An 18780-nucleotide genomic window follows, 5' to 3' on the forward strand; every position below is an offset into this window, starting at 1 on the left:
AAGATTTTATTTGTTTATTCATGAGAGACACAGAGAGAGAGAGAGGCAGGGACATAGGTAGAGAGAGAAGCAGGTTCCCTACAGGGAGCCCAATGTGGGACTCAATCCCAGGATTCCAGGATCACGCCCTGGGCTGAAGGCAAGCACTCAACTGTTGAGCCACCCAGCTGTCCCATAACTAGACATTTTAAAATATTGAAATATTCAACCCAAATGCAAAATAATAATTGGCACTTAGTAATAATAACTTGGCCTTTCTGTTGTTGTTTTGTGTTTGCCTGTCCTCTAAGGAAAGATTTTTTTAAAGTAATATCTAATTGGCAAGGTGTGGTGAAACATGCATTTTACACTTGATCTTAGCCAAAAGGCCGAGAAGCGATGAAACATGCATTTTTATGTGTTTTTATTGTGTTTGTTTTGGGGTTTTTAAATAATATTTTATTTATTAGAGAGAGAGCAGAGGGAGGGGCAGAGGAGGAGGGAGAGGGATAAGCAGACTGCGTTGAACACAGAGCCCAAGGTAGAGCTTCATCTCACAACCCCAATATCATGATTTGAGCTGAAATCAAGAGTCATCCACTTAAGCAACTGTGCCACCCAGGCACCCTAGTGTTGGCACTGTATTTGTAAATTAATGTAAACCTCTTAGAAAACAATTTGGACTTAAAAAAAGAACCTTATAAATGGGGTGCCTGGGTAGTATAGTAGGTTAAGTCCAACTCTTGATTTTGGCTCAGGTCATGATCTATTGGGGTTGTGAGATCTAGCCCCACCTTGGGCTCCATGCTCAACAGAGAGTCTGCTTAAAACTCTCTCTCCCTATCTCTCTGCCCTTCCCCCCAAATAAACAAAAAATCGTAAAAAACAAACAAAAAAAACAACCTTACAAGTATTAACATCTGTTCTTATAACTAGACTCCTAGATAATGGTTTTGGAAAAGTAATTCTAAATACAAAAATGCTTTACGACAAAGATGATTGTCATAGTATTATTTGAAGTGCATGTAATGTACTGGAAATTAATTATCCTACAATAGGGATATAAAAGTAAATTATGGTTTATGACCACTTTCATATATAAAAGGACTCTGAAATAACACAGCAAGAGTTTGCCATATGAATAAATAAAAAACATAGGATAGAGAATTGTTTTTAGCATATAATTACAATTGTATAATAATACTTGCACAGAAAAAAGCCCTGAATATTTGGAAAAAGAAAATGTGAATTATTCTTTCCAAAATTCAAAAATAAGCACATACTATTATTCTATGAGAAACATGATATATTTCTATAAATATGACACCTTTTTAAAATAAAATTTTACTAAAAGAATAACTCATGCTTTTAGTTTTTGAATTTTATAAAGTTTTATCAGAATATAAGGGATTATTATTTAAAACGAAGAGTTTATATATTTTTAAAAGTCCATTTAGTGTCAGTTTTTCTGTTTAAATGTTTGATTCTGTGTTAAGGCATTATACTCTGTGGCACAGGTTTTGTGGCAGATAAAAAGGAATGCAAATTGCTATTGGCTTTAAGAAACTCATAATTGGTAGAATAAATAAGGTGTTGCCATATAACAAGATTTATTTTCTGTAGTTAAATTTAGTACAACATATATTATGGAAAACATAGGTAACAAATATTTTAGGAGAAACATACCCTTTAAAACTTGTTCTGAGTTATTAAAACATAAGACTATATTTGAGCTGTCTCCCTGTAAGTATGTCAACCCTTACAGAGACAGTAAATGAGGATACATGAAAATTACTACATTTAGGTGTAATTGAAACACACATATCTTATGTCTAGGTACACAGTAGAGACATCTGTCCCTGGGGCAAAGAGGCATCTTGAGTGAGGGCACTCCTCACATAAATGGGTCTTCCTTGGGCTCTGTCAACACTCAAAAAAACAAGAGGCTTTCAGGGCTGTTTAAGCTAGGTACTACTTGTTCTACTTGTTTCTCTTTTTTTCCTTATATGTATTAACCCTCTCACATTTATTGAATATATCTAGCTTTACATATGTTTTAAGGTATTTTGGTATATTTTTATTCTGAGTCATTCTACGTAGATTTTAAAATTTAACCATCAGAGGACAATCTGATATCCAGGTTCAGTAGGAAAACTTCATTATGGTTCTTGAGAACAGAGCAGATGCTTCAAACATAATTATTCCAAGTAAATTTTCTATTTCTCTTCTTTCTTGTTGTCATTTTGTATTTTATTGCCCGGAAACATCTGAATTATATTATAGTAAATTTATTTTAAATATTCTCCTCTCAGAAATAAAACTTGAATTTCTTTCAGTCAGATATTAGCTCTAAAAAGGGAAATTGCCAACTTTGAAAGCTTTACTTCTATTTATTAACCTGTAAAAACTTGACTTCTGTTCCTATCCTTTGGGTTCATGATAATATTTAATGTCCTCTACTTGCTTGTTCCTCATTTTAACCAAACTATTCTAAATACTCTAATAATTCTTTTACTTTATAGGGTTGCCTGGGTGGCCTAGTCAGTTGAGAGTCTGCCTTTGGCTCTGGTCATGATCCCAGGGTCCTGAGATCAAACCCCACATAGGGCTCCCTGCTCAGCAGGAGCCTGCTTCTCCTTCACCCTCTCCCTCTTCTGCTCCCTCTGCTTGTGCTCTCTCTCTTCTTTCAAATAAATAAAATCTATTTTAAAAATATTTTTTTACTTTATAAAGCCTTCCAAACCAAAAAATAAACTTACCATGTGATGAAATAAGAAAACTTGACTAATATTTATGTACTGTAGCTTACAACATTTCTAGTTTATAGCATTTCAAAGTTCATGCATGACCTTGCATTGCGAAGCATCAAATGAAATAATGATATTTCTCAAGGTGAATTTTATTAAGTAAGAAGAATGTTGCAATCTAAAATAAAGCAAACTGAAATCTGTTAAAAGTCAGTTTAGGTATTTACAACAATTATACTATTGGTCTCACCTTTTATTTTTGTTATTGACTTGTTTCCTGTCTCTCCTGCTACTCTGTAAATTCATTAAGGATTCATTAATGTATCTTGTCCACTGCTATTATCCCTCAAAGCCTGTGCCAAGAATAGGGGCTTCATCTGATTTAATGAATGAATAAGGTTGGGCTGTGTGTTCACTCCATGGAGTTAACGAGAAGCCTAGAAATGAAGAAGGCAAAAATGAGGAGTTACCCTAAAATAATCCACCTGCTCCCTGCCCCTGGTCTCACTCTCTCCCATTCAAATTCCATATGCACCAGAGTGACCTTTTTAACATTAATAGAAAAACAAATCTGACCCAGCACTTTTCTGACTAAAACATTTCAATGACTCTCAACTGCCTACCTATCACAGTCCAAGCTCCTTTGCCAACAAGAGCTTCCGAATTCTGGCTTCTCTCTTGACCCTCTACTCCGGTCTTACCTTACCAACTGTAGCCCCAATATTTGCATGTTCTTCGCTGCCCCAGACTTTGCCTATGCTGCCCTCTGCTTGGAACGTTCTTCCTCCTAAAGTCCAATCAGTTAAGTACTTCTGTCACCTACTCAGCAATTCTTTCTTTCCTACCTCTGGCACCCAAGTAAAATGAATCATGCCCCCTTTGATGTTCCAATATGTATTGTATGAGATTTTATTATGAGAGTATTCATTGGTAGGTTGTAATGACTGGTTCACGTGTTTCTGTCATCTACCAGTCTGTGAGCACTTTTGAGGGAAGAAACTGTCTTATTAATTTTTGTAAGGCTAGCATAAGACCTAGAATACAAGTGCTTAATAAATGATGAGTGAATGAAAAAAAGGAGATAAAGTAGGAAAAGAAAGCTGAGGCTGGTCTCATTGATTCAAAAAGTCACATTTGAACAACTATCAAATGTCAAATTCTGTTCTACATCAGTGAACAGAACATGAAAATTTTTGCAGTGATGAAATTTCATGGCATAGTGAGAAGAGATAGAAAAGGAACAAATATATGAGTGGAGAATATATAGTATTAAGATGGTGATAGGCCCTACAGAGACAAACAAAGCAGTGGGAAAAATATAGGGAATTCAGCAGAAAGGGATTTGTAATTCAAATAGGGTATAGGGAACTCCTTGCTGAGTAAGTCACTGAAGGAAGAAAGACAATGGGCCCTGTTCTTATCCGGGGTACAGCATTATAAAGGCCCAAAGCCCCAGGGCATGCCCAGAATGCTCCAGGAACAGCAGGAAGCCAGTGTGGCCAGAACAGAGTGACCAAGGGGCATTAGCAGGAGGATACCATGTCATAGAATTAACAGCGACCTATAATTAGATCCTTGAAGTGAGAGAGAGAATCATCAGAGTTTGGAGCAGAGGACTAACGTAATCATCACTGGTTGCTAAATTGAAACAAGAATGTTGGAGGCCCAGGGCAGAAACAGGAAGCTGACTGGGAAGCTATGTGTAACCCAAGTGATCCCAGAGGAGCAGCAACGGAGGTAATGAGAAATGTTCAGATTTTGATATATGTTGAAAGTACTGCCAAAGAGATTGTAGAAGTGATCAAAGGAGGAAGGAGAAGAAAGGCAAGTGGTTGTATCAGAATTTCCAAGGTTTATAAATTGGGGAAAGTACATTTAATCTAATTTTATGTTGGGGAAAATGATTTTTCAATACAAATCACAGAAAGAAATCACAAGGAGATCTACAAAATCTCCTTGACTGGTGGGGATGATGGATCCTCAGAATACCAAAGAGATCACGGAGAGAGAGTCTAACAATTCACCTTGTGCTTGGCCTCATTATTAAGTATGTTCATAGTAAATAAATGGAAGGCATGATTTATATCTCTACAGCTATTGCTTCAAGTAAGTATAACATGTTGTAAGGAGAGTAGATTTTAACATAAACTTTGATGTTGTAGTGATGGGATAAAGTAATAAGAAGCATCTGCCCTATAAACTTATGTACCTGACTGCTATTTACATCATACAGTGATATCTTCTATTACTTGGAATAATGAGTATCTTAACTGTCAGCATATCCTGAGCTGTTACTGAACTATTGTGACTTCTGGGTTGTTAGTTCTTGGAAGTCTTGTACAGCATGAGTGTATAGAAGAGAAGGACAAAGATGATTTAGAATACCCGATTAGCAAACCTGGAAAATTAGAGAATATACTTTATAAAACTACGAAGAGGAGGAAATGTCTGACAAGGAAGGATAGATTTTCAGTCCAATCTGGAACTGGCACAATTTCTTTTGTTTGAAGGAAAAATAAGAAAGAAAACAGCACTAAGGTCAAATTCACAACGCCCTTGTCAAGCCACATAGTACAATTTTGGAAGATACTAGCTAAATTCAGACTTAAGGTTCTGCTGCTTCTTTCAGGAAGAACAATTAAAAATAATAGCTAATAGCTAACACTTGTTAAACATTTTCTATACACCCAGTTTTAAGAGCTTCATTTGTATTTCATTTAATCTCCTTCAAACCCTGTGTAATAGGTACTGTCATTGTTATACAAACTTCAGAGATCAGAAAACTGAAGGACATAGAAATGTAATTTCCCCAAGGTGATATAGAGTTCATGAAGGACAGAGCCAAGAGCTATTGCACAGCTTCATGGTTAGCGAAGATAGAATTTGTCTGAAAACAGCTCAGTAATCCATAATCACTGTATCCTTTGAGAGTTAACAAGAAAATTTGCATACATTGTTAAGGAGGATTGGTAGAGTGATGGTTAATTTTGTATCAATTTGACTGGCTATAGGGTGCCCAGATTAACATTACTTCTGAGTTTGCTAGTGAAAATGTTTGGATGAGATTAGTCCTTGAATTGATGGATTCAGTAAAGTAGATTTCACTCCCCAACATCAGTGGGCATCATCTAAGCCACAGAGGGCTTGAGGAGAACAAAAGGTGGAGAAAAGAATTCATCTCTTTTCTTTTTCCTGCCTCACTTCTGAACTGGGACTTCTCATCTCATATTCCCCTGTTTTTGGGTTGGAAAGTGGCTCCCATAGTATATATACTATATATACTTAATATTTTATATATAACATAGAGATTATATAGTATTATAAATATTTACATGTAGTGTTATATATACATATAACACAATAGTACATATATACATAAAATACAATACATATGTATATATAAGAGCATACACACACACACACACACACACACACTATTGGTGTGTGTTTCTCTGGGTAATCCTCACTAATACAGGTAGAGAATGTGTATATGTGACAAGGGAGAGCAGGGTGCAAACTCATGGGAATGAGGTATGGGTTGATTTATGTTATATGGTCTATTTAGTCCATCCTAACTATCAATTAGTGTTCTGTCCAACCCTGCAAACTGAAAATCACAAAATTAGTAAAATAAGATTATCGAGATCTGCTGGCCTGGGGTTTTGTGAAATGGTTTAAGACACTGGTCTGATTGCTAAATTTCCATTAAGTAGGGGGTTGTGAAGCATAACCAGGACAATTCTACACTCAGGCATTGCCTTTAAAAAATATTCATTAGTTAAAATAAAATAAAAAATAAAGAGGAAAGAATGAGTGAGCCAGCATCCTTGAGGGTGGGTAGGGATGGGTTAGGGAAAAGACTAGACATCCTGAGGATCAAGGGACTGAATTGAAATGGATGGTCTCTCAGGAGGACTTCCACCTACCAGACATCATCCACCAAAGGACCTGCTCGGCTTCCTCCTCCCTCCATCCCACCCTAGCAGACCCATTTCCCCTGAACAAACTTCTATCATATGATTGTTGAGGGTGAGGGCATAGACATCTGTGTGGGGCTGTGGGCAGGAGAAAGTCTCACTCCATACCTAAGCACAGGTTAGAACCAGTTTGGATTTTCCCTATGAATCAGAGCAGGATGGGCATAGCATGTCTGTCATAAAACTACAAGTAGAAAATCAGAAAGCAGTGGAGTACAGCCTGTGAGTCAATAAAAAGACACAAACATTTAATCTGTGATCTACATGGTTACTATACCTCAGACTGATGATTGGTTCTGAACTTCCTGACAGAATGTAAAGTGACAAATGGTCTAATATATATAGCCTTCAAGGGAAGGGTTGCCCACCTAACAATGGAGTCTAAAGGAAATTGTTTTTTTTTTTTTTAAAGGGGGGTGCCTGGGTGGGTGAGTTGGTTAAGTGTCTGCCTTTGGCTCAGATTATGATCCCAGTGTCCTGGGATCAAGCCTTGCATGGAGCCTCACCTGGGGCTCCCTGCTCAAGTGGGAAGTCTACTTCTCCCTCTCCCACTTTTCTTGCTTGTATTCTCTCTCTGTGTGTCAAATAAATAAGTAAATAATCTTTAAAAATAAAAGATAAAAATTTTTAAAAAGAAGAAAAAAGTTATTCATTTTGCTCAAGAAATTAACATGCTTTTGTCTGTTCTCTAATTTTTCTTTGAATAGAAGATGATAATGACCCAAACAACCAAACCTTGATGAGGCATATGTCAAGTGGAAATTCCCATATGTTATAAAGAAGGGGTTTTCCAACAACAATCTCATACATTGTGTTGATGCTTAGAAAACTCTGAAGAATAACAACATGTAGCCTTCCATCTGAGGCAACACTGCAGGTATATTACTGCAAAAGCAGTGGAGATCTTTGTGTTTGGGTATTATTATCTTCTTCTCCTACAAAGTACAGCTTGGCCCAGTATATGAGATTGCATGACATGAGTACCTGTTATTAGGACCTACTAAGGCTTTATTTTTTTTTCCTACTAAGGCTTTAAAGGGAGAAATAGAATTTTCTATCACAAAGCCTATAACCTTAAGTTATTAGGGAAACTCTAATGAAGACTTGCATTCTGAGTGCTGTCAAATCATAATGCAGTAGCACTTTTTACTTGCTGCTTTCAACCATTCTCTACATGGCAGCCCAAGTGAGCATTTCAGAACTCAAATATGGTCTTGTCAGACTTTTGCTACAGTTCCAGGACTTCTTGGTGCTCTTAAGATAAAGATAAAAATGCATAACATGAGGCTCTGTGTAAAGCAAATCTTATCTTCCTTTCTGGTCTTATGTCCAACAATACCCTCTCCAGGGGGAGCTGGGCCTCCCCATCCTGTGTGTGGGCTCTGTGTGGAAGAGCTGGGAGTCGCTGAGGGAAAGTTTCCTTCTGGCATTGACCCAGGGCTGAGAGATCCAGGCCCAGAACTCCTTCTCCAGCTTCACTCTGATGAAGCTGTAGACACTTGTCTGCCCTGGGTGGGGTCAGCCTTGGGGCCAGGCACATTGGGCACCCCCTCCCCATGACCTACACTGCCAATGCTGTTGCCTTCTACTTCCACACCTTTTCCTAGGGCCTGGCTCCACACCTCCAAACCCAGTGGACATTGGGTGCTGGAAAGGAGGAGGCTTTTTTTCCCTTTTTTTTTTTTTTTTAAAGAAAAACACATATAAAAGAAAATAAATGCACTTTATCCACTCCTAAAAAAAAACAAAACCTCCTTTCACTAGGAGTTCCAGGTACATTAACCTCAGGCACAGAGAATTTCCCCCAGCCACAGGTCATTAGTACATGCTCTTAGTCTTGCCTGCATTCTTTCTCCCACCATAACCCCCTTTTCCTAGGTAATTCCTAATTCTTCCTTCACACCTGAGCTCTATTATTAATTTTTTTCTTGATATGCCTGCAGGCATTCAATTCCGGGAGCACTATTGATGTTACATTCTGTGAGAATAGTACCTCTTGGAGTCCTGTTTTTGCTTTTATGTGGTTTTTCTCTCCTTTGGAACATTTACCATTAATTTGCATAAGTTTATATGTGTTTATTTCATTGGTTTGTATTAACACCTCTCTTTTTCTCTTTCATCTAAACTTTAAACTCAAAGAAACCAAGAATTTCGCTGTACCTCCACAGCCTAGCACAGTGTCTGCCATAAAAAGGGCAACTTTAATGATTAATTTCACACATCAGCTTTAATAGGCTCAGGGATGCCTTAATAGGTTCTAAAACGCTATTTCTGGATGTGTCGTCTGTAAGGATATCTGTGGAAGAGATTAGCATTGGATCAGTAGGCTGCATAAAGAAGATTACACTCACTGATTGGGTGAGCATCATCCAATCTGCTAAGGGCTTGACCAGAATAAAAAGGAAGAAAGAGGGAATTACCTATTAGAAAAGCATCCACAGTCTCCTATTCTCAGGCTTTTGGACTCAGAACAGGACTTACACCATCAACCCTTAGATTCTTGGGCCTTTGGAGTCAGACTTACAAGGGCTTCCGACTTGGACTGAATCATACCACTAATTTTTCTGGTTCTCTAGCATGCCTATGACAGATCCTGGGATTTCTTGGCTTCCAAAATTGCATGACCTCCTTGCTATAATGAATCTCATCTTACATCTATCTTTTTTTAAGGTTTTAAATTTATTTTAGAGAGAGAGAGTGGGGGTGGGGCGAGTGGGGAGGAGCAGAAGAGGAGGGAAAAGAATGGGAAAGAATCTCAAGCAAACTCAACTCTGAGTGCAGAGCCTACTGTAGGGCTCATCTCATGACCCTGAGATCATGAACTGAGCTGAAACCAAGAGTCCAATACTAAACTGACTGAGCCACCCAGGCACTCCATATCTATCTTTTTACATACATACACATAGTATTGGTTCTGTTTCTCCGGGAGATCTTGAATAATGCAGCAACTGAAAATATATGTATTGAATGAATAAAAATGACAAATGTTGTTTTCTCAAGCCTTGGGAAAGCCTCGGAGACCCCCAGTGGGTTGATGGTCTCTTTGAAGTTAGCTGTATCGAAATTCCTATAAGAATATCAATAGAAATGATTTGGAGTGGGGAGGACAACACCACCAAGTTAACAAACATTTAGCAAAATAAATGACCTTAAGGAATGCATTGTTTCTTTCACCACTGCAGTAGGCAAAGACCTAAAATGGTCCTTATGATCTCAGCTCCCTGCCTTTACACATATGATTACATTATTTTCCATGGCAAAAGGGATTTCACAGATATAATTAAAGTTACTAATCATTTGACCATGGATAGGGAAATAAGCTAGGTGGGCTAAACCAAATCACACAAGCTCCTTATTCATTTATTTATTTTATTTTTTAAAAAGATGTATTTATTTGAGAGACACAGAAAGAGTAGGGGGAAAGAAAGGCAGAGAGAGAGGGATGAGAATCTCCAGCAGATTCCCTGCTGAGCATGGACACAGGGCTCAATCTCAGGACCCTGAAATCATGACCTGAGGCAAAATCAAGAGTCAGATGCTTAACTGACTGGGCCACCCAGATCCTCCTATTTTTTATTTTTTTAAACATTTATTTGAGAGAGAGAGAGAGAGAGAGAATATGAGTTGAGGGAGGTGCAGAGGGAGAGAATCTTTAAGCAGACCTTCTGCTGAGCATGGAGCCTGATGCGGGGTTCCATGCAGGGCTCCATGCGGGGCTCCATAGTGGGGCTCCATCCCATAACCCATGAGATCATGACTGTTTAGATCATGACCTGAGCTGAAACCAAGAGCCAGACCCACTCATCCCACTGAGCCACCCATGTGCCCCAACATGAGCCCTTTAGAAGCAGAGTTTTCTCGGGCTGGTAACAGAAGAGAAAATGGGAGTTTCAAAGCATGGGAGGGTTTTGGCACATTGTTGCTGATTTGAAGATGGAGGAAGGGGTATGAAAAGGATTAGAAAGTTATTTTTGATAGTTGAGAATACCCCCAACCAACAGCCAGCAAGAAAATAGGGACCTTACTCCTACAACAGCAAGGAACTGGATTCTACCAACAACCTGAATGAATTCATAGGTAAATTCCACCCATGGCCTCCAGATAAGAACATAGCTTAGCTCACACCTTAATTTCAGCCTTTTGAGACTCTGAGCAGAGAACTCAGCCACCTATAGAACAGTGAATTAGTAAATGGGTATTTTTAAGTCCCTGTATTTGTGGTAATTATATAACAATAGAAAATTAATATAACCACCAAGTGTTGGCTTCCAAACTCTGCCAACCAATATCTGAGAGGATATTAACCTCATTATCAATTATATGAACCACAATAAATTAAACATAAGTTTGGTAAAAACTCCAATAATGACCATAACATTCTTCTTTTCTTTACTTATATTCATTGGATGGCATAGATAAATCTACTTCACTAGCTTTACTAGTTGAAAGATGCATTTTTTAAACACCACATGAAGACTTTAGTCATCATAAATTAGTATACATATGAATAAATATATAAATATATATGATTAAATTGACCCTGAAAATTTAGGGGGGCAATCATTATTATCATTGTTATTTTAACATTTTTAAAGTATGCATAAGCAAAATTGAGTTGTGGGTATAGCAAACTGGCACTAAAGTGTGTTTTAATTCTCTTGACTTTATAGATCTCTCAGGGAGAATTTTCTTGAAAATTGTTTAAGGGGAAAAAGTCTCATTTAGTATCTCTGCAGGAAGGATTAAAGCGATATTCTTTTTTTTTTTTAGAGATTTTATTTATCCATTCATGAGAGACACAGAGAGAGAGGCAGAGAGACACAGGCAGAGGAGGAAGAAGGCTCCCCATGGGGACCTGGATGTGGAACTCCATCCCAGGACACTGGGATCATGACCTGAGCCAAAGGCAGATGCTCAACCACGGAGCCACCCAGATGCCCCAAAGCAATATTCTTTTTGATACCCTTGACATCATGGCCAAAATACTATTTAGAACTTTGTGAGTAACCCATTTCTCACTGATGTTTAGCTTTGCCAAAATATCCCCAAGTTAATTTTTTAAGAGCTTACATTTGAATATGTTTCCTCAGATAACTTATAGAATATTATTTTGTAGAATTTATAAAATTGGTATTCACATATTCTTACCTACGAAAATAAATTCTTGATGTTAAAGGGATTTCTGTGTTACTGCACTAACCTCACTATTAATCTTTATTGTTTTGAGCTAATGTCTTGCTATTTTATAATATGTTTTTATATACATTACAACATATTTTAATATCTCATAAAGCAAGTCTTCTGTTACTTTTCTTTTACCAGATATTCTTGGCTATATTTGCATGTTTATACTTACAGAAAAAATTTAGAATTACTTTTCCAAGATCCAAAAATGTAAACCTGCTTACTTCATCATGGACAATTTAGTCTTTCTGATAACTTACTAAGATAAATAATAAGAATCATAATAATTCCATGTAATGCTTATTGTACACCTAATAAGTGCCTGTCAATATTATGAGTGCTACATGAATAAACTCAAATATATAGTTGTTTACCTGGAAAACTAAAAGAATCAACTAAAAGCTTATTAAAAGCAACAAACACACTTAGAAAGGTATTGTGCAAAAATGAATAGTTTCCCTATGTAAAAATTATACCTATTCAGATATATAATGGAAGAAAAATATCATAATATCAATCTAGAGCTCTATGGCAAAAACTACAAAACTACACCAACTGAAACAAAAGAATATTCAAGGAAATAAAGACATACCATAGGTCTTAGAACAATGTAAATATCATAAAGTTGTTCATTTTTTTGTTTACCTTAATCTAGAAATGTAATGCAGTTCTAATCAGAATTTCTATAGGCTTTTTGCAGGAGAAAATGTGTCACAATTGAGTCTAATGTTTATATGAAAGAAGAGGCATTCCAGAATTACTGAAGAATATTCTGAATGAAATAATTATGAGATACTAGCCCTACTATATATTTAGAAGAATTATAAAGCTTCAGTACTTATTCAGTTTGGTACCACTAACTCACAAATGATAAATCAATGGATCAGAATAGAAAACCCACCCAGAAATGGACTCAAATATATACAAATATTTAGTACCTAATGAAGGTAGCATTTCATATCAATGGAAAATAATGCATTATTTAATACCACTATTGGATAACTATTGGCCATTTGGAAAAGTTAGACTTTTACACCAATTGATTCCTACACCAAGATAAATTCTGTAAGTATCAAATATACAAATGCAAAAAAAAAAGAAAAATAAATAAACCACAGAAAGATATGTAAACATTTTTATAATCTAAGCATAACAAGCTTCTCTAAGCATGAAAACTCAAAAACCATAAAAATGAAAATATGTATATTTGGCTGCAAAAAATACGCAATATTTGAAAGAAAGAAAACATTAATAAACAAGCACAAATAGTGATAGACGGTGAAAATATACATCAACTGTATGTTGCATGAGCCCATCTGGGTAAAATTAAGTACATATATCACTATTGTATGCCTGGAGAGATATCTTGAAAAAAATTACTGTGAAATATTTATGTTAATTGTCTCTGTGGATTTATTATCAAGAACATAAAACTTTATCGCAAGTCCAAATTTAAAGCTTATTACATGATAAATTTAATATCTCAAATCAGTAGGGAAAAGATGGATATTTTAAGTAGTAGTAAAAGATCCATAAAAGATGGATCATTTAATAAGTAGAATTGGACAAATGGCTAATCATATCTTCATGTAGCCCATATATATAGATAATCTTTTTTCTTAATTGAAAAAATATTCATTGAATAGTAAGAAAGATATACCAGGTGCTAAACATAAGGAACATGATATCTGTCCTCCTGGAGCTATAGTGCATATAAATTTTACAGAAATATGCTTTTAAAAATGAGATTAATGAGATTTATTTTTTTCTTTTTTAAAAGATTTTATTTATTTATTTGAGAGATAGAAATAGGGAGAGAAAGCAGGAACAGGGAGGAGAGGGAGAAGCAGTTTCCATGTGAGCAGGGAGCCTACCTCGGGGCTGGATCCCTGGACCCTGAGCCATGACCTGAGCCAAAGGCAGATGCTTAACCAACTGAGCCACCCAGGCACCCCTACATGAACTATTTCTGATATAAACAAGCAACCATGAAATCTCTGTATAGTCTTGGGAGTGGCAAAGGCCTTTCTAAAATGACCAAAGGAAAAGCCAATGAAGGAAAAGATTGATGAAGTTCATTTATATAAAACATTTCAACGTCTCTCTATATAATAACTGAATGGGCACTATAAAAGAGGCAACCACAAACAAGAAAAAGTAGTTGTTATATGTATAGCAGATCAATATAATAATAGGCTGTTATAAAAAAGACTAATACTCTTTTAGAAAATACAGGCAAAGTGCTCAAATAGGCAAAACCCAAAGACAAAATATAGCTGGCCAATAAGCATATGACATAAATGTGCAATTTCATTACTAATACAAAATTAAAATATAAATACGATAATGCTCTTTTCTTATTTTATTAAACAAAAAAAGACAGCAAGAAGAATGATAGCTCCCAGAGTGAAAAGGCTGTAAAAAAATGCTCTTATGTGCTGCTGTTAGTAGGAATGTAAATTGGTAAGACATCTCTAGAGAAAAGTTTAATTTGTATTCATTAAAATTTTTCATATTGTTTGACTCAACAATACTTTCTGAGTCAAAAAGTGTATGCGACAATTTCCCTTAAAGCAGTAATCATGGATATGCGGATATTACGGTAGTAATGCTATGTATAATCACATAATTGGAAAAATGTTGGAAGTTCAACAATGTGGGATTGATTGAATAAATTATGATACAAGTACACCATGGAATATTATCTTGTTATTATGGTACTGTAGAGAGTTTTATTGTCATTAAGGTGACGTAGAAAAATGCTGATGATACTTACTGGAAACACAAAGAGGAGAGGAGTGGGTAAAAACTGAAAATAATGTGTTGGAGAATGCTGACAACAGTTCCCTCTGGGGAAAAATGATTCAATGTGGTTCTACATGAGGCTGAGGCTCTAGTGCAAAGAGAAGAGTGAGATGGAGGAGAGAGATGAAAACACTGCTACCCTCCCTAAATTGATCAGGTGACTTTCTTGCTAGCTCCAATGAAGAAATTAATCCCACTTTTCTTATAAAGCATTATGGAAGCTTGAGCTCTGGTGCTTTCAACTTTGGAGACTCCACATTCCATGAGTGGTACAATTGGTCACCGTATAGAACTCCTGATCTTAAGCATGATGTGTGCAAAGCAGAGGTTTTGTGTTTAAGCCTCACCTGGAGCTACTTAAAAAGGTAGCGGAATATGCTAGGAAAAAGAACGGATCTGATAAAAACAGCATGGAGGTTCCTCAAGAAATTAGAAACTGAAATACCACATGCTTTAGTGATCCACTACCAGGTGTTTACCGAAAGAAAATGAAAACAGTAATTCAAAAAGATACATGCACCCTCATGTTTACTGCAGTATTATTTTTAGTAGCTAAGATATGGAAGGAACTCATGTGTCCATTGATAGATGAATGGATAAAAAAGATGTGAGATATATATATAGATATATATCTATATATATCTCATGGATATTATGGAATATTACCCATGAGAAAGAATGAGATCTTGGCATTTGTGGAAGACCTAGAAAGTATTATGCTAAGTGAAACAAGTCAGACAGAGAAAGACAAATACCATAAATTTTACTTATATGTGAACAAAAGCAGAAATACCTGCATAAATATAAAAAACAAACTGATGGTTGCCAGAGGAGAAAAGGGGAGATGGGAAAAATGGGTGAATGGGAGTGGGAGATACAGGTGTCCAGTTATGGAATGGGTAAGTCACAGGGATGAAAGGCACAGCATAGGGAGTAAGTCAAAGATATTGCAACAGGGTTGCCTGGTGATAGGCAGCAGCTACACTTGTGGTGAGCATAGCATAATATATAAACTTGTCAAATCACTGTGTTGCATCCTGAAACTAATGTAACTTTCTGTGTGAACTATACTACAATTAAAAAAAAAAAGGATGGTGAAATGAAAAAACATGGATCTAACAGATCCATTTTGCATTTAATAGATCAAGATATTAATCTTGGCTCTGTGACTTACTGTGTGACTTTCTGCAAGTTTCTTAACCTCTCTAAGTCTTTGTTTCCTTGTTTGTAAATGGGAGACTATAACAATGCTTACTTCAGAGAATGGTTCTAAAGATTGATATAATCCAAGCAATGTCTGGAGTCTGTAACTTTCCATTTGTTAACAACCCTCTCCAAGATTTAAAAGAAAGAAGGAAAGGAAGGAAGGAAGGAAGGAAGGAAGGAAGGAAGGAAGGAAGGAAGGAAGGAAGGAAGGAAGGAAGAAAAAGAAAGAAAGAAAGAAAGAAAGAAAGAAAGAAAGAAAGAAAGAAAGAAAGAAAGAAAGAAAGAAAGAAAGAAAGAGGGCAGCCCAGGTAGCTCAGTGGTTTAGCATCGCCTTCAGCCCAGGGCATGATCCTGGAGACCTGGGATCGAGTCCTGTGTTGGGCTCCCTCCATAGAGCCTGCTTCTCCCTCTGCCTGTGTCTCTGCCTCTCTCTCTCTCTTTCTCTCATGAATAAATAAATAAAATCGAAAGAAGAAAGAAAGAAAGAAAGAAAGAAAGAAAGAAAGAAAGAAAGAAAGAAAGAAAGAGAGAGAGAGAGAAAGAAAGAGGAAGAGGGAAGGGAGGGAGGAAGGAAAAGAAAGGGGAGGAGAGGAGAGAAAAGGAGAGGAAAGGAAAGGAAAGGTAAGGAAAGGAAGAAAAAGCCATCTCAATTAAGGGTCCATGTTTCCCTCCTTAAGGAAACTATAAAAACAAACTTAACTTGTTTTGATCATCCATTAACCCAAAAAGTAAGTTTTTTTTAAAATAAGATTTTTATTTTATTTATTCATGAGAGATATACAGAGAGAGGCAGAGACATAGGCAGAGGGAGATGCAGGCTCCCTCCAGAGAGCCCTATGTGGGACTCAATCTCGAGACCCCGAGATCACGAGCTGAGCCCAAGGCAGCTGCTCAACCATTGAGCCACCCAGGTGTCCCCAAAAAGTAGGTCTTTAAAAAAAAATTTTTGTGACGCCTGTCAAAGTACTCTTCAAAACAGCCTATGATTCCAGCCTCACTATCCACACCTTCTTCTTTTTTTTTTTTTTTTTAAGATTTTATTTATTTATTTATGTATTTGAGACACACACAAACAGAGAGGCAGAGACACAGGCAGAAGGAGAAGCAGGGTCCATGCAGGGAGCCTGACGTGGGACTCGATCCCGGGTCTCCAGGATCAGGCCCTGGGCTGAAGGCTGCACCAAACCGCTGAGCCACCCGGGCTGCCCCCACACCTTCTTGTACCAAAATATTTTGCACTTCTTTGATGTTGACTTTGTCTGCCACACCTTCCATGATGACTTCTCAATTTTTGCTCTTTGGTCTCTCCACCCTCTTTCCTCAAAGGAAGCCTGGATTTCCCCTGAGGACTCAGCTTCCCTTGTACTCTCAAACAGATTTTTGTTTAGTTTGTTTAGTTTTGTTTTGAAATATTTCCATTTCTTTCATACCTTAGAGCCAGAAGAATAGGGTCCTCCCTGGTTTCTACTGCCACTCCTAGACTATTATTACTCCACTCTTGTAAAAAGCAAGCAAACCAACAAAATTTGCTCTCAGTCCTTGAGGTTTGGGCTATTTGACAATACTGTCATCTACTAATCTTCCACTTACTCCCCTTAAATTATTGGAGGTAAGATACCACAACTGCTAATGGTGTATTCTAAATCCTGGGTGACTTCATAACAACATAAAAAGCCATTCAACCCTCTGACTTCTGAATCTTTTTACATACTCTCATCATTAGACCTACCCATACATTCCTTCACTGCCACACAATACCATGATTACAAACCTTAGATTTTTGTCATCGCCCATAAGTGCTATAATTCCAAAATTATCAGTTTAAACCTACTACTCTCTGACCACAATATCCAATCTCTTCTCCCAGTTTGCTCCCTTAATCATACCCAGTTTGCTCTTTGAACTCAACAAACCATCCAGTCCTTTGGTCCTTCTCTACCTCAACTTATCACTTCCCTCCTTTTTTTCTTTCCCTCTTTATCCAACTTAAAGAGCATTAGAGTCATAGTCTTGTTAATACAAACTTCCATGTATCTGTCTTTTCCTTTTACCCTCCCATAAAATCTCAGTCTTTCTGGAAATCTACATCTTCCTTATTAACTGCATGTCAGCATTCTAACTGTTCTGGACTGAATGTTTGTGTTCCTCCCCAACCCCAATCCATACATTGAAGCCCTCACCCTCAATGAGATAATATTTGGAGGTGGAGCCTATGGGGAGTAATTAGGGTTAGATGAGCTCATTAGGGCATGCACAGATGATGGGATTAGTGCCCTTCCCAGAAAAGACACAAGAGAGTTTGCTCTCTCTCTTCCACCCCGAACCCCATCCTTTGCACACAAAGAAGAGATCATGTGAATACAAAGGAAGCCATCTACAAGCCAGAAAGAGAGTTCTCACCAGGAACTAAATTGGCTGGCCCTGTGATTTTGGACTTCCCAGCCTGGAACTCTGAGAAAATAAATCTCTACCATTTAAAGCCACCAAGACTATGGTATTTCATTATGGCAGCCTAAGATGTCTAAGACAACAACAATACCAAAGAAAATCACATGACTCAATGTGAGTTCACCATCATCACACTCAAATGGGTCCTCAAACACTGACCAGGAGTCTTAAATATCATTAGCCAACTTATTCTACTACTCACAATTAGAAGGACTTTTGCAATTTTTCAACTGGTGATGTCTTTCATTTTGCAGATAATGTAGAAGTTGTCAGGTGGGAACTTCCTGGACTTTCTAACAAGAAAAGTTCAAAACTATTTACATCAGCACCAACATTCTCATTCTTTCCTGTGGTGACAACTGGAATTGGTGCCTTTAACCAAAGCTCAGTCTATCCATCTGTGCCTTGGATCCCATTGCTTTTTTGCATTCTCT

At 37.1% G+C, this 18780-nt stretch overlaps 1 protein-coding gene across 5 annotated transcripts in view; it reads left to right on the forward strand.

Annotated features, from left to right (window-relative positions):
• The first annotated feature begins 4369 nt into the window (after positions 1-4369).
• The window catches only part of RUNDC3B (RUN domain containing 3B), a 168928-nt gene continuing 154517 nt past the window's right edge, over positions 4370-18780 (forward strand). For all 5 annotated transcript variants that reach the window (XR_005369349.1, XM_038556690.1, XM_038556695.1 and 2 more), the window contains exon 1: positions 4370-4463. Coding sequence is in view for 4 of the 5 variants with exons in the window: in XM_038556690.1 (XP_038412618.1) it covers positions 4381-4463 (83 nt within the window). In the remaining variant the exon portion in view is untranslated. The remainder of the gene's footprint in view (positions 4464-18780) is intronic.

The sequence above is a fragment of the Canis lupus genome, chromosome 14, assembly GCF_011100685.1.
Source record: "Canis lupus familiaris isolate Mischka breed German Shepherd chromosome 14, alternate assembly UU_Cfam_GSD_1.0, whole genome shotgun sequence".
NCBI lineage: Eukaryota > Metazoa > Chordata > Mammalia > Carnivora > Canidae > Canis > Canis lupus.